This window comes from Mustela putorius, unplaced genomic scaffold, assembly GCF_011764305.1.
Source record: "Mustela putorius furo isolate JIRA1106 unplaced genomic scaffold, ASM1176430v1.1 tig00000179_pilon_pilon_pilon, whole genome shotgun sequence".
NCBI lineage: Eukaryota > Metazoa > Chordata > Mammalia > Carnivora > Mustelidae > Mustela > Mustela putorius.
The window spans coordinates 10,047,159-10,070,131 of NW_025421305.1; the positions used below are offsets into that span (position 1 = coordinate 10,047,159).

The 22,973-nt window shown below is 43.4% G+C and overlaps 1 protein-coding gene across 7 annotated transcripts in view; it reads right to left on the bottom strand.

Annotated features, from left to right (window-relative positions):
• The window catches only part of ENOX1 (ecto-NOX disulfide-thiol exchanger 1), a 561,055-nt gene that overhangs the window by 124,091 nt on the left and 413,991 nt on the right, over positions 1-22,973 (bottom strand). For all 7 annotated transcript variants that reach the window (XM_045076639.1, XM_004759254.3, XM_045076640.1 and 4 more), the window contains 2 exons: positions 7,668-7,774; positions 3,504-3,621 (listed from right to left, as the gene is read on the bottom strand). In XM_045076639.1, coding sequence (XP_044932574.1) covers positions 3,504-3,621; positions 7,668-7,774 — 225 coding nt within the window. The remainder of the gene's footprint in view (positions 1-3,503; positions 3,622-7,667; positions 7,775-22,973) is intronic.

Consider the following 22,973-nt stretch of genomic DNA (forward strand, 5'->3'; position numbering starts at 1 on the left):
GTGCACTCCTGCCCCAAACCCACTGTCAACCTGGAGGAGGGAGGGGAAGAAGGAGCAAAGCTGGGCTTAATTCTAGTAAGAGGCAGACTTTGCAGCAATAAATTTGAATTTTTATCAAAAATTATCTTCATAGGCTTTGGAGCAGGATGCCAATCTTCTTGAATGAATGCTTCGATAAATCTGTCTTGATTTTCAAATTTATTAACAAAACTCATTTTCATTTTTATCGGCATCTTAGTTTTGCTCCAGCAAACTCCTTTTCCCCCATAAGAGTCAGCAGATAAGGAATAGTGGGCCTATAGGCCACCTGCCCAGAATTATATGGTAGTGATGGCGATGTCGGGGAGCTCTCTAGCCAAAGACACACTGTAAGTTATTATGTGTGGTAAAAAGCAAAAGTACAATGCAAGTCTTCTTCATAACCAGAAGAGGAGAGATATACGGAAAAACACAGATTTTAAACAAATAAATAAATAAACCCAAGCTATCACATAAGTCCTCACAAAAAAAATCCTGTCCTTTCTAGAAACCAAAGCTGACTCTCTCCATCTCCCCCTCAGAAATAAAACCCATGCAGCTTGGTCTCTGCGCTAGGAGAGGTGAAGAGCAAGGGAGGCCGTGGGGGACCCGCTTCATGCACCCCCAGGAGGTGGTCTTGTCACAATCCTCTCGGGCATGAGGCTCCACAAAGGATGTTCTCTCCTGGAATTCCCAAGGAGTCTTGGGTCACCTGCTTCCCAGGAGGCTGGAGGCAAAAGCTCAGTTTCAGCAGAAAGGAGGAGGGCAAGGGATTCTTTAAAGAACAGAGGAATTTACTTCTAGGTCAGCCCTTGGCAATTGCTATCAGTGAACTGCAGCGCTAGGTTTTGAGATACCTGCTCCTGGGTAACTGACAGATGCAAGTTTGCACCTAAAATGAATACAGAGTCACCTAACTTCACTGAAAGGTGCTTCCCTCAGGCTGCAGGGTCTCAATCCTGCCCCTTCCAGCTGTATTTTGCAGGGATCTGGAGGAAGCTTGGTCAAAGGACCAGATGGAAATTCTTGCTCTCAGGATATGTCCCTGAATATGCTGGGTGGAAAGAAAAACAGCTGCCAGCCTTTCAGTGGGATTTTCTGGGCCCAGAGGAATAAAAAAGGTTAGTTGCTTTCCCTTCTGTCTAATTGGTCCTGAACTTCCTCCATCAACCACACACTGCGTTCTCTGGTCCATCTCATTTTTGAAAAGCACGGAAAAGACTTTGAATTCCTGGGGACCTGGCATTTGAACTCCAGCTCTTCCATCTCTTCCCCCAGCACTCGGTACAATACACGCTCGGTGCTGTGTTCATTCATGCTGCTAACCAAGGAATAAGCCTGGAAAACTCAAAGTTCAGCTCCTGCTTTAGGCTCCTATCAGATGCCTGGGGAAAAAAACCGACAGAGATCTGGGAAGCGGGTTCCTCAGTGAAGCTTCCAGAGAGGATCTCGTGTCCCTGCTGAGCAAAGGGCTCTTTGAGTTCTGCATCAGAGCTTGGGAGCTGATGCTGCTGGTCTGTGCTTGCTGCTATGGTCTGTAAGACTTCCCGTTGGACCTGACTGTTCTGAGTCATTCTTACTCTTGTCCTCTTCCGAGCAGACTAAGAAATTATATATATTCCTTACTTGGAAAACTGACAACTTGTTTAAAAAGAAATGTCACCCCCAAATTAAAAAAAAAAGTCATGGGTTCAAACAAGAATTTCTGATGGATTCAGTTCTTTTCTTCTACACCTACCTTGTAAGAATGTTAAAGATCCAAGTTTCATGTAAACTTGCTCCTCATCTAGAAACTTCAAAAATGATGAAAGCTTTCTTGAGCAGAAAAAAATTTATTTATTTATTGGAAGACCTCATTAAATTTAAGAAACTCACACTAAAACTTGCTCTTCTCTTTTGATAAATGAAGGCTTGCAGAATAGAGATTGCCACCCTCAAATAAGCAAGTCCAAGTCCAATAATCAAGCAGTCCTGAGAAATCTCATCTCCACTTAATAAGAGACATACATTGACACATAAATGCTAGGTTCATTTTTCAGACAAAGGATATATAGCTTCAAAAAATAGTGGCATGGTGCCTGCTTTTATGCTAAGCTTCTAAAAGATTTAAATGAGAGGAATTTGAGGATGAAAGGGAAATTTTCTAAGGCACTGGTCCTGAAACTTTAGCATGCTTCAGAATTCCCGGAAGCATTTAAATCACAGATTGCTGGATCTCACACCCACCTCTGCCTCCCCTAGAGTTTCTGATTCCTTAGGTATTGAGTAGGGCCTGAGGATTTACATTTCTAACAAGTTCCTAGGTGATGCTGATGTTGCCGGACTAGGGACCACACTTTCAGAACCACTACTCTAATGAATTTGAAGTCCCTTCTGTAACCGCCTGGATGCAGAGCACTTTCTGGTGATCATCATTTATGTCCCTGGCCCTCTCTAAACCCTGAAGAAACAGAACGCTCTGACCACTTTGCAATCTTGCTAACCTGACCCTGCTGGAATCTTGATTTTGGTTTCTACCAACACATTAGCAAAGATCCTCTGTTCCTGTTCTGGATTTTGTTAAAGGGGTGAATATTTTAGTCACAGGTATGTATGAGGAGATAGGTCAAATCTACGCAAACCCTCTGATTTTCTTTTTTGGAAATGGTGGCAACTGTGGTTCTTCCCAGGCCCTTTAGACAACACTCTTACCCTCAGACAAGCAGTCTTCCTTGGTGTCTCCCACATCTGAGTGAGCATTTCTCTTGCCTGCAATACTGAGATTTACATCTAATTTGAGAAGAGAGATTTCAATCGGCCTCTTGGTTCAGGCAGAGCACATAAAGCAAGGTTCTCACTCAGCTTCTTTCCTTTTCACAACTCAAGGAGTGATACTCCTTTCTTGGTACCAAATGGGGCCACCCCTTTGATTACAGGTTAGGCAACGTTTATTAGAAAAATGTCTCATTCCCCAGCACATTGGCTCAGAGGCTAGAAAGCTTCTTCTGAGATTAAAGAATTCCCACATAAGAAGTACTCTGACTGAAACCAAATTTTATGTGTATTTCAGCACCAGCAGTGGCTGCCACGCTCTGGAAAAGGATTTTTATGGGAATAGGCAAATATCCCTGAGAAAAAAACAACAGCCCTAGATCCATGGATGGAGAAACAACTGGAGCAATTTAAATCACCATGTCCCTAAGAAGGAGTTTCGAGTTCTATTAATAAAAAGCAGAGTCACGCAAAGATGAAGGTTTAGTATAACCCAAATAAAAGTGAGTTATGTGGCCATTTCCTAATACCTACGCCCCACCTGAGATATGGAAGAGCATGATGGCATCTCATGATGGCGCCTCACAGGGGTGCATGAGGCAGAGTATGACAGCGCCTCCTAGGGGTGTTTGTAAAAGAGCACGACAGCACCTCACAGGGGTGCGTGAGGAAGACCATGATGGCACCTCACGACAGCGCCTCACAGGGGTGCGTGTGGCCGTCGTCAGCATTACCTGATTCATCTACTCGCATTTTTTTAGTAGGACTATCACAGTTCTCATCATCTGACATTTCCATCTCTTCTTCACGGCGGATGCCCATGAGCTGCTCACTTTGAGCGTTCCGGAGCTCCTGAAAGCAGAGGACAGGAGGATGTCAGAGTCTCAGACACATGTCGACACACCTTTTCCCAGTGGTCTTTAGGTGTACTGTGACTGATATCTGAACGCTTTGAACCTGAAGTGTTCCCCTCCCAAACACTGCCCCAGGTAATCTGGAATAAAGTTCTGAGGGCTGTGGGGGAGTAGGAAGACCCAAGGATAAATCCCTGCTCACCAGTGACTAGTCAGGGTGTCTTTAGCAAATTATTTCATCTCTTGAGTCTCAATTTCCTCATTTGCCAAAAAGGGGATAATAGCATCACCTAGTAGGATTCCACAGAAATGCCTCTTGCCATGTGAGGGACTCTGAGCTAATAAGAAATACGCACAATGACATTTATAAAAGGTCTTGTTGACCACTGTGTAAATTCAGGAATGTTTCTTCATCTCTCTAAACCTTGATTTACTCATTGGAATACTGTGCTAATAACAGTTTTGAGGATCAAATAAATTAATGCATGCAAAACTCCTTAGGATTATGGTATACACTTGGTTCGCTAAGTTGATAACAGAGACAATAATTCTTCATGCAAAGTAGCACCCCTGCGGGGTATCTGGATGGCTCAGTCGGTTAAGGTTAAGCGTCTACGTTCAACTCAGGTCATGATCCCAGGGTCCTGGGATTGAGTCGGCGTGGGCTCCCTGCTCAGCACAGGGTCTACTTCTCCCTCTCCCTTTGCTCCAACACCACTTATGATTCCTTTCTAATAAATGATAACATCTTAAAAAAAAAAAACAGTGCCCTTACATTGTGTGCGCGTGCCCATGTGTGATCATACGCACACACTATTCAGATAGCGAAACGGTAAAATGCCAAAGATGCTGGATGACAAAATAGAACCGATGCCTACTTTTTGGTGTTTCACATCATCAGGTAGCATTTAGTGTTTCTGTGTGATGGCTGTTTTGACATCACTGAGAGATCTTAGGATCATATCTTACTTTCTCTACTTACTAGTGGAGTGATGGTAGTCAAAGGGTATATGTGAAAACTCACTATAAAAAGTAACAAGTCACAATAAATTTTTTACTCCCTTGCCAAAAAACTAGGACACTAATTATTCATGGTAAGTAATTATATTATTTTGTATTAAGCTGAATATTGTGTATTTGTGAACCCTTACCAGTTCTGTTCTGTCAAATGTACTATCCTCAAGAAAACAAAACAGGGAAAGAACTACATTATTCTTTTTCTCACCTCTGAAATTGAAGTCTCTAAATAAAAGTCAAAGAGTTAAAATAATTTTGCTTCTGAAAAACAATAAAACTAAATTATAACACCTAATGTATTAACGGCATGATTTTAAATATAGTTCTAATGTCCATCTAATGGATGTGCGTATTTTATTGTGTTACAGGTTCTCTGAACTCTCCTTTCTCTTTAGCTCACAGATTTTAACTGTAGTAGGACCAAAAGAAAATTAGGTCTTGCTAGCAGTATTCACGTGGTCAACTCTGAACCCTGGCAACAAGCCCTGCAGAGGACCAGGAAAGGGGAGAAAGGGCATGAAGTCAAGGTCCCTGGGAGAGGGACGCCCATCACAGGGAGCCTTGAGAGGCCTCCAGGAGGATGGGCAGTGCCTCCTCACTTGACCCTGCCAGCCAGTAGAAAGAAGTGCCAATTGCGCCGTAAATAACACCAGTGGCTCTTGGAGGTGGACGTCACGTGTGATTAGTGGGGACGCCTTTAGGTTGTGTACAGCTAATTTTTCTACTGACAAAGATCCCAGTTCCTAAAGAGGTGGCGTGAAAATACTTGAAACAAGGAAAAGTCAGGAGGAAGGAATAAATGAGGCTGAAAGGGCCTGTTGTTGAGTCCCCACAGCTAATGACAAACTGTCATACTGTAGCTGTTCTTGTGTGGAAGGGTGTTGGAAAGGAAAAAAAACAACTGGAGGGGGAAAAAAAAAAGCCGAGGGTGTTTCCACAGGGTGCCTCTGGTTCAGCAGTAAATCGCTCGTACACTCTCATAAATCTGCGAAGGTGTTGCAGATAATTAACAGATGCTGTACACGGGAACGCGGAAAAAATCAAGCCAATTATCAAGCTTATACGCAACAGAGAAATCATCCACAATGTTAAATTACCAACTGGTATTTAATCAATTAAGCGACATGTAGGAGAGAAAATCAAAGGTAATTTAGTATTCTATTTCCTAGAATATCAAAAGAGGTGGTAGGAGTGGCAGGGAGGCACATAGCCCCTTTGCAGGAGCACCTTTCAGGAACGTGTGCATCCATTTCTACTACATCCTGTGGACCCAGCAAAGTGAGCAGGCTTCCTTAGAACAAAGCTGGAAGTTTCCTGTGCCCTGCTCAGCAGCGGGGACACAGCCCCAGTTCCTTTGGGGACCAGGGCTAGGGGCAGTGGACCAGGCCGTGGGAAGCGTGATTTAGATCAATAATGGATTATTTCCCAACATTCACATACTAGTGACAGCCTTTTTATGTCAGATCATTAGCATAATGCCACTTGCCTTCCCCTTAACATTTCTTTTAATCATTTGCTGTTTATATGAAGGAAAAAAAAATAAGATAAACAATTATTAGACCCTCTGTTCCCAAATCTGAATCAGTTTATGGATATCAATTTGTGTTTTCATAACCCTCAATCTGCATATTTCATCCTAAACGAGGACTCTCTTTCCTCCTGAAAATCAGCCTTGACTCAGGTCTCAATTCAGTGTCTGGGAGAGCAGCAGGTCAGCACCCTTTGTTTTTCTGGCCCCTGAAAAATTAAAGAGAAATCCCACTTCCTCCTTACTCATAATCCTGAACAGAGGAACAGAACTACATCAGTCACCAGCCACCTTCTTAAGTATTTGTGAACAAAATAAAAAAATGTCCTTCTTAATAAATTGCACCAGCATTTTAAGTGTCCCATTATTGTGGAGTCATTCAGTATTCACCATAATAACAGTGATAATAAAGGATTCATTTGGTATTCATGTGGATGTTACATCTAGTGCCATTGGTATTTAGCTGTAATTTAGCGTTAGTTAATGGGCACTTAAAATGCTACCCAAATGATTGATATTATAGTACTTTGTGGTTCTTCAAACTCCATATAAAAAACTTATTTTACAAGTGTGAGCCCAAATCATTAAATAAACAAGCCTTACCTTCTATAAGTTTGGGGATTTTGAAAGAAGGGAGTATCATTTAGAGAACTTTAATATTAACATGCTAGAGATGGAGAGGCATCCAAATGGAAAACATTCTCTCGTTAAAAAAACACACACACACACATACACAAAACACACACACACACAACAAATAAGCAAACAAAGATAGTATACTTACTTTTAAACGACAGGTTCAAAGCGTACACTAAACTGTGAAGTTAAAAATAACAGCTGCACGACCAATGACTAATGACACATTCTGGTCTTTCTGGGTGGCAACGAAGGTCAGGATCTGGCCTCTTTCCTTGGGGTAGATACTCACACTTCACACATGCATTGCTGCAGAAGGGTGGACTCTGGCTAGCCTGGACATTCGATCCCCCAGGGGAAAGGCACTCTGGGGAGAGCTGTTACATACCTGGCTGGCTAGCAAAGGGGACTAGGGCCTTATTTATGATGGGAAGGCACAGAAGAAAGGCTTACTTGCCATTTCTAGCCCAAAGAGCAAAGCATCATCATCATGTTGCAGAACACTGGGGGGGGAAAAAAAACCCTCCATATTTATTTAAAAAGCCAGTTTTCTATTTTACATTACACTTTTCTTCAGAATAGGCAGGCGAAGTGTCTTGGCTTATTTCCGAGCTTTTTGCTATGAATGGGAGAGATGCCTTTCTCCCTTTGCGGGGTAGAAAAGCACTCTGTTTTCTAAGCATTAAGTCAGCTGCTCTTCTGGCTAAGGCCCAAGTCTGAGCTGGGTTCGGAGCTGACAATGAGACAGGACAATGGTACAACAGCTGCCCGCTATAACAAAAACCGAAATGGCTGCAGCCACACTATTCTCTGCCAATCCAGCTGTGTGATGGTGGTTAAAAAGTAATCATAAAATCACCAACCTCAGAGTGCTTTCGCCAAATGTCTATGTTCTTGCGCTGAGCTTTCGAGAAATGGTCCCAAGCTTTTTGTCTGGTAGAAGCGTTGAAAACGGCCACAATCTGCTCAACTTTGGTGAACAAGGAAGTCAAACAAGACAAGTAATTTATGTTGTGATCACTATAGGGAAGCAAAGCAAAGACACTAGGAGTCTATGGATGATGTTACAGTAGAAATAACATCATCAATATCCATCCAATTTGTGCCTTTTTATACTTACATTTTAGCAAAGTTGGGGAGGTCTCCCTTCAAGTCTGTCTCCATAACTTTAGGTTAAAACAAATTCTAAATACGACTGGGAAGAGTTCATGGGCATCTGCTTCCAAGCATTCCACAGCTCTTGTTTAAAAATGGGACTTGCTATGCCTATATACCAAGATCTACAGAGACAGATCTGGAGTTGGCATACAGATACAGATACATGGATAGAGGAACGTCGGTTGGGGGCTTAGAGGTGAAGCCAGGGTGGAGTGGCTGAATGAGGAAGAGCCAAACATGTATCTTTTCTTTTTTGGTCTCCATCTCAAGGACTCAAGTGCAGTCCTTGGAAGACAGTACCATTTCCAAGTTCCAAGCTGGGGCAATGAGTAGTTATTTCATATTGCCCCTCAATCTCAAGGGCCATTTTTACTCCTTGGCTCCTTTCTCCTTCCTGCCCCTCCCCCTCCCCCAGCCCTTGCACTCACTGCAGTCAGCCCTCCAGCCCTCTGGCGGGGAACAGGAGCCATAGCCTCCATTCAAGACAGACCAAGGCTCCTCCAACCAGCTGCTCAGGCATGCAGATTGCATTTCAACACCCCGTGGCGCCCTCTGTAGCTCATCACGACCACGTACCATTCTGTTCTGCCATTTTCACTTTCATAAGGCTGCCCTCCCAAACCCTTTGAAGTGCTAACTCTCTCACTTTGACTTCATTTAGTACTTTTGGGGCTCTTGGGAAGAGCACTACTGGAATGATAAATGTTGGGGGTCTGAACAAAGCTGTACAGAGAAGGGCATGAGCTCTTAGTAGTGGATTTTAGGGGTGGGGCCAACCAACAGTTATTGATCTAATAAGCATGGGATTAGGAAATTATAGCACCGAATTAACAGTAAGATTAAACTTGAATTTCTGAATATTTAGTTAGGAAGGCACAGTTAGAATTAGCCTCTCATGGATGCTAATACTCTAACATAAATCCTTCTTACGTGATTCCCAAGGCTCTATTATAAAAAAGGGCATCAAAGCTCTTCCAAATCTTCCAGGTGTCCAAAGTATGACAAAGAGTAATCGAGTAATCCCCACAGAAGAACAATAATCGTAAAAAGAAGCCCACAAAACAAACAAGAGTGTGATGGAGCAGAGAAGGAAAGTAGATTCTGTTCACTTATCACACTGTAAATGTCTCATAAGGCTAATGAGCAACCACTTCCTGATCAATGTGTAATTCTCACAGAGGCTGTGATGTTTACTCATTACTACCTTGAAAGAATCCCAACTCCAAACCTTCCTATTCATCAAACTTTATCATTAGGTCACATGATGAATTGGTTGCACCCAGTTTGCAGCAGGAGGAGGTGCCACCCCCTTTGCTCACACTCTCCGTGCGTACACGTGGCTCCCTTCCCCGACCTTGTCTGGACAGGGTCACACATTGTGTGCTGCTCTACGTGTGGATGTGTATCTGACCACCAGCTCTCAGGCCTCTGCTGGGCTCCAGGGCAGCACAGCCGGTGGACAACTGGCTCTGCCCTCCTGCCCCGGCTCTCTGCTGTTTTGTCTGCACGCAGGCTGGAGTTATGGGGGACTTTAAGCTACCTTCTGCAGGGGCAACACAGAGCAGTCAGCCGAATAGGCACCGGTGAAATCCACAGTCAGATGAGGTTATCTGGCAGGGGTGGTAATCACAAGCCTGTTAAAGAGGACGGGACCCCACTGCTTTAAGCGTAGAGCTTTATAACAGCCATCTACAAGAGTGAGAACTGTGGTATCCAGAGGGGAAGGAGCAGTAAGGACTGAGGCAGAGTATTTGGGTGGTGACAGTCAAAATTCTGCCATCAATCAAGAAAGGTTGTTAATAAAGGGAATAAACTAGAGAGAAAATTCTCTGTTCATGTATGTGTGTGAAGTAGAGGGAAGGTAAGAGTGGCCAGTAACACCTCTGGAAGCATACGGAAGGGAAAGCACTTAGAAAAAAGACCTAGTGGCCAAATACTACACAAGTTCAAGGGTAAAAATAGATCCTCTCATACCTACTCAAGCCATGTTCTGTGGTAAATGTGTTGTGTTTGAGTTAAAGTGCCTCAGTTATTTAGAACAAGTCGTTACCATATCCCAGGGCATAGTTGCAATGCATCCATCCTTTCATACAGCAAATATCTGAGTTCCTCTGGTTACCAAACACTTGACTGACTGCTAGAAATATATAATTAAGACAGTGCTTGCCCCTTGATGAGATCACAGGCTCTAGGGAGAAAGAGAGATAAGCAGTTAATTATCCTATGCCAGAGACGTGTGGATGCTATGCGGACACAGTAACTAACTCAGTAGGTGGAGTCAGGAAATACTCCCAAAACTCCCAATGTTGCTAGACCTTAAATGATGGATCAATGCTTGCTCCTGAGTTCAAAGAGTGGTATGGAGTTATGAAAGGATTTGTAGGGTTGGGGCAAATGCTGAGTGAGGATGGATCAAGAAGGACAGTGGATGCTAAGCCAGCTGGTGAACTTCGTATTATAGCCCTAGGACACACATCTGAGTAGGATTTGTTTGGGAGAAATGATGAAGGCTTGAGTTAAAGCAGAGCACTGCAGTAGAGGCAGGAGCAAGGAGTCATTTGATGGAGTGAGGTGATACCACAAGGGGCTGACTTGCTAGAAGTCTCCCTTTCAAGAAGGGGAGACAAGGATGGCTCAGGCTGGAGAAGTATGTAGAGACCATGAGGACAAGCACAGGGGGAAGTCTGAGAGAGAAGGTAGAGAGTTTGCTTTTTTTTTTTTTTTTTAAGATTTTATTTATTTATTTGACAGAGAAAGATCACGAGTAGGCAGAGAGGCAGGCAGAGAGAGAGGAAGGGAAGCAGGCTCCCTGCTAAGCAGAGAGCCTGATGCGGGACTCGATCCCAGGACCCTGAGATCATGACCTGAGCCGAAGGCAGTGGCTTAACCCACTGAGCCATCCAGGCGCCCAAGAGTTTGCTTTTGAACATGCTGAACTTGACATGCCTGAAGGTCATCTTGATAGAGCTGAAACACAACTAGGGGTTCAGAAAGAAGTCAAGACTCAAAATTGAGACAGGTCTTAAATTTTCCAGACTATTCTCAATTTCAGGAATTGTGTTCTTTTCGGTATGGTAACTAATTAAAAGCAAAACTACAGGTGGCTAACAAATAATAAAGAACCCCTCCAAAACCAAAAACTGCGGAACTCAGCTTAGGTTTAATAAATATTCTCACAGTGTTTCCAAGGCCCAGTTTACTTCTCTCATTTCTGTGCAGACTGCCCCCAACCAGCCATTTGTCTTGCAATGAAAGCTCTTGGGCACACAAAAGGACTCAGAAAGAGTGCCTGGATCAGCAGGAATTCATCATCCTTAGGGAAAAACCACCTCAAAGAGTATGCCTTAATGAATGTGATTTAAAGACAGCATATTTTCAAAATCATAAATCAGGATGACTGCTAGTGGTGATGTCACAAGTAAAGACCATACACTTTTTTTTTTTTTAAAGATTTTTAAAAGAGCGCGCACAAGTGGACAGGATATAAGGAAAGGGAGAGAGAATCTGAAGCAGGCTCCAGACTTGGGGACCTAATCAGGACCTGATCTGAAGCCAAGAGTCAGATGCTCAACCAACTACACCACCCGGGGGCCCCAGTATACACTCTTCATTGTCTCCAGCAGGGAACCCCCAAAGAGCAAGTCGCCGAATTTGACCATCACTCACTACTTCCCTGGTATATAATTCACACTACTTGTTCTATATATAATAAAACTACAAGTAGTTACTAACTGAACTGAATTTTTAAAATTCTACCTAAGGGGTGCCTGGGTGGCTCAGTTGGTTAAGCATCTGCCTCTGGCTCAGGTCATGATCCCAGGGTCCTGGGATCGAGCCCCTCAGTGGGGCTCCCTGCTCAGTGGGGAATCTGCTTCTCACTCTCACTTTGTGCTCTCCCTCTGTCTCAAACGAAGAAATAAAATTTTTAAAAAATAAAATTAATAAAATAAAATTCTACCTAAAAGCTCAGAGAAGAGATAAATAGTAAACAAGATGGTACTGGCATTTGTTCAAAAAAGCAGCTTATAGAAGAACAAATTCAGATCAGCCCCAATCTGTGCCAGTAGTGCGCCCAGTGGGCTAGAGAGACTACGAGGTTCTGAGGCCCTAGTTGAGGCTGGATCAGCTATACACATAAATATTTTGAAAGTACTATCAACAGAAAAAGATCAGTCGGAAAACTTAAATCTACATTCACACAACTTGAAAATTTCCCCCAGCCCACTGTCAAATTCTACATTATAATGTTTTGCCTAAATTAGGTTGAGAATCAAGAAAAAATTAAAAGTGATTTTTTTCACAGTACGTTTGAATGTCAGTCTTAGATGTCAAAAGAGATTCTGTAACATATATCCAGCAGGTATAAGTGAACCTAAGAGAAGGGGAACAGAGCTTTGATGAAGTTGCTAATCACCCTTTGCGGCTGCAGACCCCACGTTAAGATAAACTGAGGTCTGTTAAAAATCTGAAGTTTATTTGAGCAAAACGGATGGAATCAGGCCATGCCAAATAGGCAGTGGTTAGGGGCGCTCCCCTTCTTGGCAGGGCTGGGAAGAGGCTTTTCTAGAGAAAAGGCAGAAGCAAAGCAAGGAAATCATGGATTGGTCACAGCTTCAGGCCTAATTGGTTGCTTGTGATTGGTTGTATTTAGGTTTTGATTTTGTGACTTCAGGCATTTGTAGACTTGGATTTGGGTTTGCCTATGTACGCCACAACCACACCAGAGCCACCTCTGTCTGGGGTTCTCCTTGTTCAATTAACTAAATATCCTACTAGTGATTAGTCATTCTTTGCTATGTGTAAAGAGACCCACATACACACACATAACACACATGTGTATATGTATAATCTTCAGAATTTTTTAAAAAAATCCATAAGACTGGGGCATCTGGGTGGCTCAGTGGGTTAAAGCCTCTGACTTCAGCTCTGGTCATGATCCCAGGGTCCTGGGATCGAGTCCCACATCGGGCTCTCTGCTCACCAGGGAGCCTGGTTCCCTTCTTCTCTCTCTCTGCCTGCCCCTCTGCCTACTTGTGATCTCTGTTTGTCAAATAAATAAATAAGAATCTGAAAAAAAAAAATCCATAAGACTAATTTAATAATCTTTATTTATTTATTTATTTTAGTACTTTCCTCCACGTCAAAATGTTTGGACATCTGCTGAGTTCAGAACATACTTCTCACTTGGGAGAGAGCTTTGTAAATTACCATTAGAAGACTTGCCTTCAGTCTAAGGGAAGGAAAGCTCAGAACAGGATATCCGTTTACCCAGAAACACGCCCTGCTGAAACAAGCTCTCTGCGGGCTGCCTGGGTGGCTCAGTCCATTAAGCATCTGCCTTAGGCTCAGGTTGTGATCTCAGGGTGCCAGTGATCTAGTCCCACATTGAGCTCTCTGCTCAGCAGGGAATCTGCTCCTCCTTCTGCCTGCTGCTCCCCGTACTTGTGCTCTCTCTCTGGCATATAAATAAATAAAATCTAAATAAATAAAGTAAAATAGAATAAAACAAAATAAACAAACTCTCTGAGAAGGATCAGAGCATCAAGCACAAAACTTCGGGTTTCGGGGTTGTACAAGGCTCCTAAATTCAGAGCTCCGGGCAGAAAAGCCTTGGAAGTTGGGACGCCTGGGTGGCTCAGTTGGTTAAGCAGCTGCCTTCGGCTCAAGTCATGGTCCCAGTGTCCTGGGATCGAGTCCCACATCGGGCTCCTTGCTCAGCAGGGAGCCTGCTTCTCCCTCTGCCTCTGCCTGCCATTCTGTCTGCCTGTGCTCGCTCGCTCTCCCTCTCTCTCTCTGATAAATAAATAAAATCTTAAAAAAAAAATTATAAAAAAAAAAAAAAAAGAAAAAAAAAAAAGAAAAGCCTTGGAAGCAAGGAAGAGGGAGGTTAGGCTCCTCCAAAGGTCAGGCTCCTCCAAACCCAGCCTTTTCCTTGTCCTCCTGACTGCGTTCTTCCATAGTCCCTGCACTTCCTACCTCGTGCGCTCTAGCTAAATGGCTGCGAGAGAGCCTTTGATCCCTTTACTGTGGCAAATATCTGGAGAAACTAAGTCCTTCCAGGCAGAAGGCTTGCCTTAATAGAGTATCTCAAACAAGTCTTCCAAACTCAATTTTTGTTTTTAATGTAATCTGGGCTCACCATAGAGCCTAAGTCTGTAAGCTTCTGAGGAAATGTGGTTTTCCTTTAAGGGATAACATTTTTCTACATCCTCTAAGAATAGCTCAGAAAAGATGTTCAAAGAAAGGCACATAACTAATGAAACAGTTGACCCCCCCCACCCCCCCGCCCCAGCTTGTTACTGTTTTTAAATCCTAAAAGCTGGGGTGGAATTGATGAGTCTTGGCTCCAGGCTGAAGAATTGTAACAGAGAAAATACAGTAAGTGATTCAGGCTCTCAGGACACCCAGAGGAGCAAGACAAAGCCAGAGGGAGGAACAGTTAGTGTCTGACAGGGGCAGGGCAAGCCAGGAAGAGAGATTCCCAGAGAGATTCCTGCCTACTCACTCTGGGTCCTGAGCACAGAGGAGCCTGCCAGTCAGCCTGGCAGGAAGCCCGGGAAACAGAGAATTAACACGGTCAGACCCATACATTAGGGAGGCATGGCCTAGAATTTCAACTTGAGGAGGAAAAAGGGCAGGCTGGGGTTTTCTCTGGAGATGGGTGAAAAAGAGCACTGCTGAGTGACACTGTGAATCCATCACAGCCCCATTAAACCTGAGGTCGGACAGCCTGAGCCAGCAGCATGTTTCTTAACTTCCTGGCTAGACGAGGCCAGATGGTTGGTTCTTTGGGGGGGAATGGCAATGGAGACAGAAAGAAAGAGAAACATGGTGATCAAATTATAAAAAAAAAAAAAGAAATAGGATGCTTTTAGCCAACTTCAAGTAAGCAGGGGCTGGTGATTCAAATAAATGATGAGGTGACTTAAGTCACCTTAAATGGTGTTGACTTCTTAAGCTTTGTATAAATCTCAATACATTTCAGAAACTGCAGATCCCCTTGTTAATGCATATATTCAAACATTTTGAGAAGTATCAAAACAACAATCTATAAGAATATCACAATTTTAATGGTTCCTTACCATATGCAGCATTTATGAGGCTTTTAAAAATCCAATAAATCCTCCTGGGTAGATTATCCCTATCAACTAAATGAAAGTAATAGATATATATAAGAAAAAAGGAACAAAGGAAAATATAAAAGGCCACCTTCCCTGGCTACCTCCCATCCAATTTCTCTCTTTAAAGGTAACCACTCTTAACAGATGCTAGCATCTCCATCCAGAGAAAAAACCTTAAACATATGGTATAGACTTGTCTATTTTTCTATGTACAACATTCCTTTTTTTATACACAAGTGCTAGTATTATATACACTGTGCTGGGACTTGCTTCCACTTAACATATCTTGGAAATCTACTGATGTGCATGTGAAAGGCACACTTCATTTCACCGTGCTTCCCTTTATTACACTTCACAGATAATTGTGGTTTTTACAAATCGAAGGCTCCTGGCAACTCTCTGTCCGTCGCATCCACCAACACTCTTTTTCCAACTCCATTTGTTCACTGCATGTCTCTGTGCCATATTTTGGTAATGCTTGCCATATCTCAAATTCTCTTCATTATTATATTTGTTATGATGATATTGATCAGGGGACTTTAGTATTACTACTGTAATTGTTTTAGAGGCGCTGCAAACCAAACCCACATAAGATGGCAAACTTAATCAATCAATGTATGTGTTCTGGCTGCTCCACTGATGGGCTGTTCCCCCACCTTTCTTCTTCTCCTGGGGTCTTCCTAGTTCCTGAGATACAACAATATTGCAATTAGGCCAATTAATTTACAGTGGCCTCTAAGTGTTCAAGTGAAAGGAAGAGTCAATTAATGTGGCAAACTTCACTGCTATCTTATTTTAAGGAACTCTCACAACCACCCCAGCCTTCAGTGAGCACCATCCTGAACAGTCAGCAGCCATCAGTGACAAGACAGGACCCTCCACTAGCAAAAAGATTACAACTCCCTGAAAGCTCAGATGGTTAGCATTTTGTAGCTACAAAGTATTTTTATTTTATTTTATTTTTTTAGAGAGAGAGAAACTTCAGCAAGCTCCTTGCCCAGCGAAAAGCCTGACACGGGGCTTGATCTCATGACCCTGAGATCATGACCTGAGCCTAAATTGAGCGTTAGATGCTAAACCAACTGAATCACCCAGGCACCCCAGCCACAAAGTATTTTTTAATCAAGCTATGTACAGTGATTTTTTAGAGACAAAAGGCTTTAGCACCCTTAATAGACTACCACAGGGTAAGTATATCTTTTATATGCCCTGGGAAACCAAAAAATTCATTGGGATCACTTTATTGTGATATTCACTTTCTTGTGAGAGCCCGGAGCTGAGCTCGCAGTATATTTGAGGTATTCCTGTATTAGTAAGGCTGCAATGAACATCCTCAGACATATCTTTTGACATTTTTATATAAGGGTCTTTATAAGAAATTCTTAGCAGTGGAACAGATAAAAGAGTATCTGAATTTTAAATTTTTGAGAGCTATTGCCAAACTGTATTCCAATTTCATGCCCGCTAAGTATTTTTCAGATTAACTGGAAGTTAGTACCTTTTGACGTCCTTCACCCATTTCCTGTACCCTTAAACTCAACCTCTGGCAACCACCAATCCAGTAGCTGTTTTAACAAGCTTTCCAGATCATTCCAATGAATGCTGAAATTTGAGAACTCTGATTTAAACCATTATCTCATTTAAATTTCCCAACAACTCTCTGGGACTGGTGCTTCCATTACGCCCATTTCACGGATAAAGAAACAGATTCTCAGAGAGGTATTATTACTTGTCCAAGGTCATATACTTAGCAAGTGGTGAAATCGGGAATGGAATTGTATCTGCTCGACTTCAACTTATGTATATCTGACCCTGGAACAATGTGGGGGGTGGCAGATACTGACCTGCCCCACCCCCAGTCAAAAATTGCATATAGCTTTTGACTCCCCCAAAACTTAATAGCCTCCTGCTTACAGTTTATAAAATAGCTGATCAACACATATTTTATATATCATATGTATCACATACTATATTCTTATAATAAAGGAGGCTAGAGGAACACTAAGATAATCATAAGAGAAAATACATTTACAGTTCTACTGTGCTGTATTGAAAAAAATCTGTGGACCAGCAGTTCAAACCCATGTTATTCATGGGCCAACTCTATTTATAAACATTTGTATATGGATTTATACTATGGGCAAAGTCTCATGAGGACTGTGGGGTGTACCATGCCAGGCATTGAGCTAGGCACTGGGGATAGGGATGAAGATACTGCTGGTTCTTGTAGTCCTGGGGGGAGACCACTACTGACAGGATGGAGTCATAGGAGGAGAAGCTTGAAGAGAGCACCGAAGGAGACAGGAAAGGCTTGAAGGACCCCTGGGTCAAAACTTTTTAAGGTATGTAGAATTTTCTAAAAGGAAGAAGCCAAATAGTTGAGATTGTTATGGGGCAGGAAGCTGACTGACCCCTCTCCATAAGCGTACCAAGGAATCCGGAAGACAATGAAGGAGTGTCTACAAAAGGGCCCCTACTTCATGTGTGTCTCCTGGACTGGATTGGACTTCCCTCCCTCAGCAGTCATCTGAAATCCACTCTGCCCTACTTTTGTTCATCACTGTTGTTGGATAATAAACCTGGGGGAGGGGAGAACCTGAGAAGGTGGGGCAGGGCTGAGGAAGTGTTTTTAGGAATGGGACACTGTGGGGCTCCATGTGAGCCTGAGCAGGGACGGAGAGCCAGGAAGCCAGGTTGTGGGGAAGTCTGAGCTCTAGCACCAAGCAGCCATGTGCCCTCAAGAAAGCCTCTATGTTTGAGGTCCAAAGCAAAAGGGGATGGTCTAGCCATTTCTAAATATCTGCCCAGCTCTGGGATCCCACAGAAGATGAAGATGGGTCAGCAAGCTTTTTCCATAAAGAAACAGGAAATATTTTTTGCTTTGCAGGTCATATGATGGACACCAACTTGTACTTCTTTGTCAGTTGCATAGAAGAGTCCAGAACATATCATCTCTGCCTTAAAGTAACTATACTGACACCTCACTTTTCCTTAGATCTAGTTTAAAAGTGTCTTGGCTTGAAAAAGTTTTTGTGGGGAAAAAAACAGTTTGCAGGCAGATTCTTTCCAAAGTAGCTCAGAGACCACTTCCTCTTAGCCGATCCCCTCCTCCTCCACCCATGCCCCTCCCACCTCCTCCTTACACTTGGCAGTGCCTTCTTTTCCAGTCCCTTCAAGTGGGCTCATATTAAGATGGCGGGGTTTCACCTCTAGCTCCCCAAAGTTCTATCTTTTCTGAATTGCTGTCCTCTTCACTCAACATATACTATATTAACTCTTGAAATCTAGGCTTCCACAATTCCTTATTATTCCAGAGTGTAAGGCTTAATTTTTGTCTCTTATTTTGCTATCAGTAAAACATTTTGTGTGTGTGTGTGTGTGTGTTATTATTGTAGTGGTATTACGTGGCTCAGTACATATATTTTCAGTGAGACTGAAAGGAGAGAGACCAAAAAAGGCTCAACTCAGATCTGGCAGACTTCCACTATCCGCTCCTATTGCTTTTCATATCCTGTGAAATAGGAAATTCTGTGCTCAGTCTTGATTTGAAAGTTTTTATAAAAAAATATTTTCTCTGGACATTGATTCTCTGAGAGCAAATAGGTTTTTTTTCTTTTCTTTTCTTTTCTTTTTAATGAAAATAATGCTTCCAGCACTTAAAACACTGGCAAATATAGCTATCAGTATGATTTGGAGGAGAAGCAGAAAACCTGTCGAGTTGCTAAAGCAATTAGGGTATTTTTTTTTTTTTTCCCATGGATGAACGATAGCAATGACGACCACAGACATGGAAAACATTTTAACACTTCATAAAATTCCTTTCCGACAGCAGGAACATAGAAGCCAAATTTCCCTTGGCAGAAATTAAAAAAAAAAAAAAAATGTTTAGCTGAGATGTTCCTAAGAAGTGAGTGGTTTCAGAAAGAGCTTTCCAGGCAGAAGAAATTGGGATGATAACACCCATCTGCCTGAAAGCAAGGTCACGGTCCACAGGGAGGTCACAGACCCCGCATATGTCACTCCAGCACTCCGTGTACTACTGGGTATTTAAAAGGCGCCCAGTAAATATTTGTGGGTGAATTTCATCATTCATTCAAACACCTGAGGATTTTACGATTTTAATCAAGAAAGCAGATGGGGATGTGATAGAGGAGACCAGTCAGGGAAGGTGCAGCCCCCCCAACAAGGATCCTGACCTGTCTAGACTCTGCAGCATCCCAGCCGGGTGCCGCCCACAGACTCCCAGGGTTGAAATGTGGCTTGAAATTTGCAGAACTGCCCTGCAGACATGACCTCCACAGTGAGGCAGAAGCAGGGCATGCACCTAGGAGGGTACAGGAGCCACTGTTCTGTGATCAGCTAAGGAGATCTCAGCATCTTGGCTGGATCCCAGCAGGGAGGCTGGCTCTGTTTCAGATTTTCAAGGGAAAAGGGATCAAAGTCATGGACATGATAAGGACTGTAGACTTTTCAGAATGGGAATGGGCTTTAGAGGGGGTGCTGTCTGGTCAAATCCTTGTGCTACCGAACAGATGGGGAAACTGAGACCCAGGATGCTCAGGGGACTGTCTTAAAGTCACCTGGCTAACTGATGGTCAAGCCAGGATTAGAACCAGCATCTCTTCAGGCCTGGTCAACAGCCTCTCCTGTCTATTTTCAAGATCTAAGATGAGGGTGGCATTGATTCCTATCATAAACACACAAAGCAAATGCGCATGGTAGTCCTCAGTTCTCCGATCTCCAGCTCACAGTATTAATAACAGGGCTGGGACAGCACTACTGCATGTTGCTCAGCTGAAGAATATACTGTGTGTTCTACTTGAAGGAAGATGGCATGTTGGAGCGAAGTCAGCTGAGCTCACGGTTTATTCAAACAGCCCAGCATATAGAACATGTCTTGCAGTTTTTAGGGTCCAGCCTGATTTCCGATACCACCTTCATTTCCATCTATAATCTTTGACCAACAGCCAGTAGTTGTACTGAGGTCTCTGATACAAAGCTGGGAATTATACAGACTGGGGCATAGCTCAGGGAGGTGGGAAAGGGCACCAGTAAATGGCCTCTGTGTCATCTAAAGTCTTGCTAGAAGGAAAAACACAAACCCCACAACTCAATGTGCGTAAGATAATTGGAAAGAATTAAATGCTCAAGGGGATAGGGAGCTTGGTAATAAGTGCTGTAGAGGGTACTGGAGGGGGCTGGGGCGATTAGCTATATCAGGAGCATGCATGATAGAGGCTCCTGCCTGGGCTCGAGGGAAATACTGGAGGCAAGGGATGGAGCATTGGCACCAGCGTGGAGGGGGAGCGAGGGGACCGCTAGAGGCAAAGGCTTCATTTCCTAACCAGGCAGTAGCATTTATAGTCCTTGTGAAACCGGCGCGGAGTATCACCGAACATTTCTTCAACTCCACCTGTACGCTATAAATTTATAGCTATAATGTCCTCCTCTGCTCATTTTTGCTGTTCATAAAAACACACCCAAGCACAGTGGTAGACAGCTAACTGCACAGTGGACCAAGAGTCTTGTGTTCTGATCTGCCCACAGACTGCTAAATGACCAAGATGTGTCTTGTCCTCTCTAGAACCTCTGTTCGCTCCTCTCTAAAATGGCAGGGTGTGAGAAAATGGGTCTCTGAACTCCCCTCTCACTCTGACATTCTACAGTTTCTACTTTCCAGTCTTGCTCATTGTATTTATGGCACATATTCTTAAATTAATATTAATCAACCCTTCACTGCCGTCTGCTTTCCCAATTGCCTTTCCCCCACGTTCCTCCCTTACTTCTCTTCTCTCTTACTGGGAAGTGTACTGGGGAAGTACCAAAGTGGGGATATCACGGAGTGTTTAAATTTTCATTAGATGAGTGCGTGTTGTAACAAGGCATGCACAATTGATCATCTTGGCATGCATATTAATAATTGAATGCTGTGGTACATGCTTCCTGAACTTTATAAACAGCTCCTCTCTGAGCTTTGAAATGACAAGCTTTGCTGTAACTGAAAAACTGAAAGTGGGCAGGCCTATAGGGAGTGAGTGCCTACGGAGCATACATTTTTAAAAAGCAAAGAAGATCAGAACCCCAAAATCTCTCAGTGGGGAAAAAATGGGGAAGTTTTCAGCCCAATGGACAGGTTAAGAAATGAAACAAACAGGAGGCAAGGATGACCTAAGGATAAGATGACATAAGAGTGAGATGATTCACCTGAGGTGATATTTTTTTTTCTCTTCCTTCTATATCTAGCAGATGAGATCCACCCAGCTGGCCGGAAAAGAGGAGAGAGCCCCAGCTTCCATGCCACGATACATGGCGTCCACCACTGATACCTCTCAGAACTGCATGAACATGGTCTGAAGTAAAAAATGATCCCAAAAAGAAGCGAATGGATGCTGAACTCCCCAAACTCTTAGATGCATCAGGTGCCGCCCCTTGATGCTTAAAGCCAAGGCTCAGATGGAAACCACGCCTGCTTGATTCTGTTTAATAGCTGGTCCTGGGGTGAAGACCAGAGATACGAGGAAGCCTAGAACTTAAACAAATGTTTGCAGGACTGAACACCAACAAGGCTGCTCGAAGGTAACTACTGGACCTTGATGCAAGCCTTGAAATAAATCACAACTTTTTCTTTAAGTTATTATTCATGGCTCTTGATTTTTTTCCCCCTTTGAGCAAATGCTATCTGCTCAAATATGAAAGCAAGGACAAATATGACAAGCAAAGCAAGGATGGGTGCATCTAATCCAGTTTAATGGACTAATACTTAGTGAAATTTCCCTTCTATTTCCAGTAAAATCTATCGAGGGACCCAAACTTTTACCATGCTTAGCGTTTTGCAAAAATGTGCCTGAACTTCTCTTGAAGTTGTTAAATGAGCCTTCCCTTCAGGACACCAGGCCAGCCCCATCTGCTGTAATAAGCTAGCTCATCAATATACTTGCTTTCAAATTGCCTTAGAACACTTTGTGGAAAGTCAGAACGTCATGGCTTTCCAACGGAGAGCCCACCATGGGGCGCTAGGGTGAATGGCGGGGGCGCTGTGGAGATCTTCTGTGTGGGAGGGTGGGCTCAGGGTTACTGCCAAACAACCCGATTTCCAGCCCCTCTGGAGAAAGAAAACTGAGATGCCATTCCTGAACCTTTGTGCTTAACAGTCATGATCTAATTCTAAATGAGAGAGCCGAAATGTGACTCCTGTGGTGTTTTCCAGAAGCATAAATGCAGACAAATGGGGGTGTGGCTGGTTCTGCTCTTAGAAAATGCAGCAAGTGTGCCAATCGCTGTGGACTCTGGCGGTCATTATGTTGGAAGCAGCATCACATGCTGATGCCAAACTCCCCCCACTACGCTAAAGGGTTCTGGGATAAGTAGAAAACATGGTCGAGACAAACAGATGCAACTGCACCAGACGTGAAAGGAGATGTATTTAAAATTCAAAGAGCAATGAAATGTGCACACACCTCACAGCTCAGCCAGGTGACATCTGTCATGACGGATGGTAGGCTTGGGTTCCCTGTGCACCTGGGGAGTGGTCATCTTTGTGACAGCACATAAGAAAGAATGGAAAATTCTGAGCTTGCTCAGTAAGGCAGGCCATCTTCCTGTTCTCCCTCAAAGGCTTCATTCCAGGTCAATGCTCATGTTTAAGGTCTTTAAGATCTTGGAAGTTGTCCCGAAGGCCTTAACTATCAAGGCACATAAAGGCCCCTCAGGCCCTCTGTGGCTGGGGTGGGCCCCACGGCACTGTGGGCTATCAATGTCAGCTGGGACTTTTCACCGTCTCTGCTGACTGCTGAAACACTTCCCCAGAAGCCAAGTACAGGGCTAAGGGGGGTCTCTCCCGCAGCAATAGGTAGATGGGAAATGTAACTGCAACTGAGGAATGCCAACATG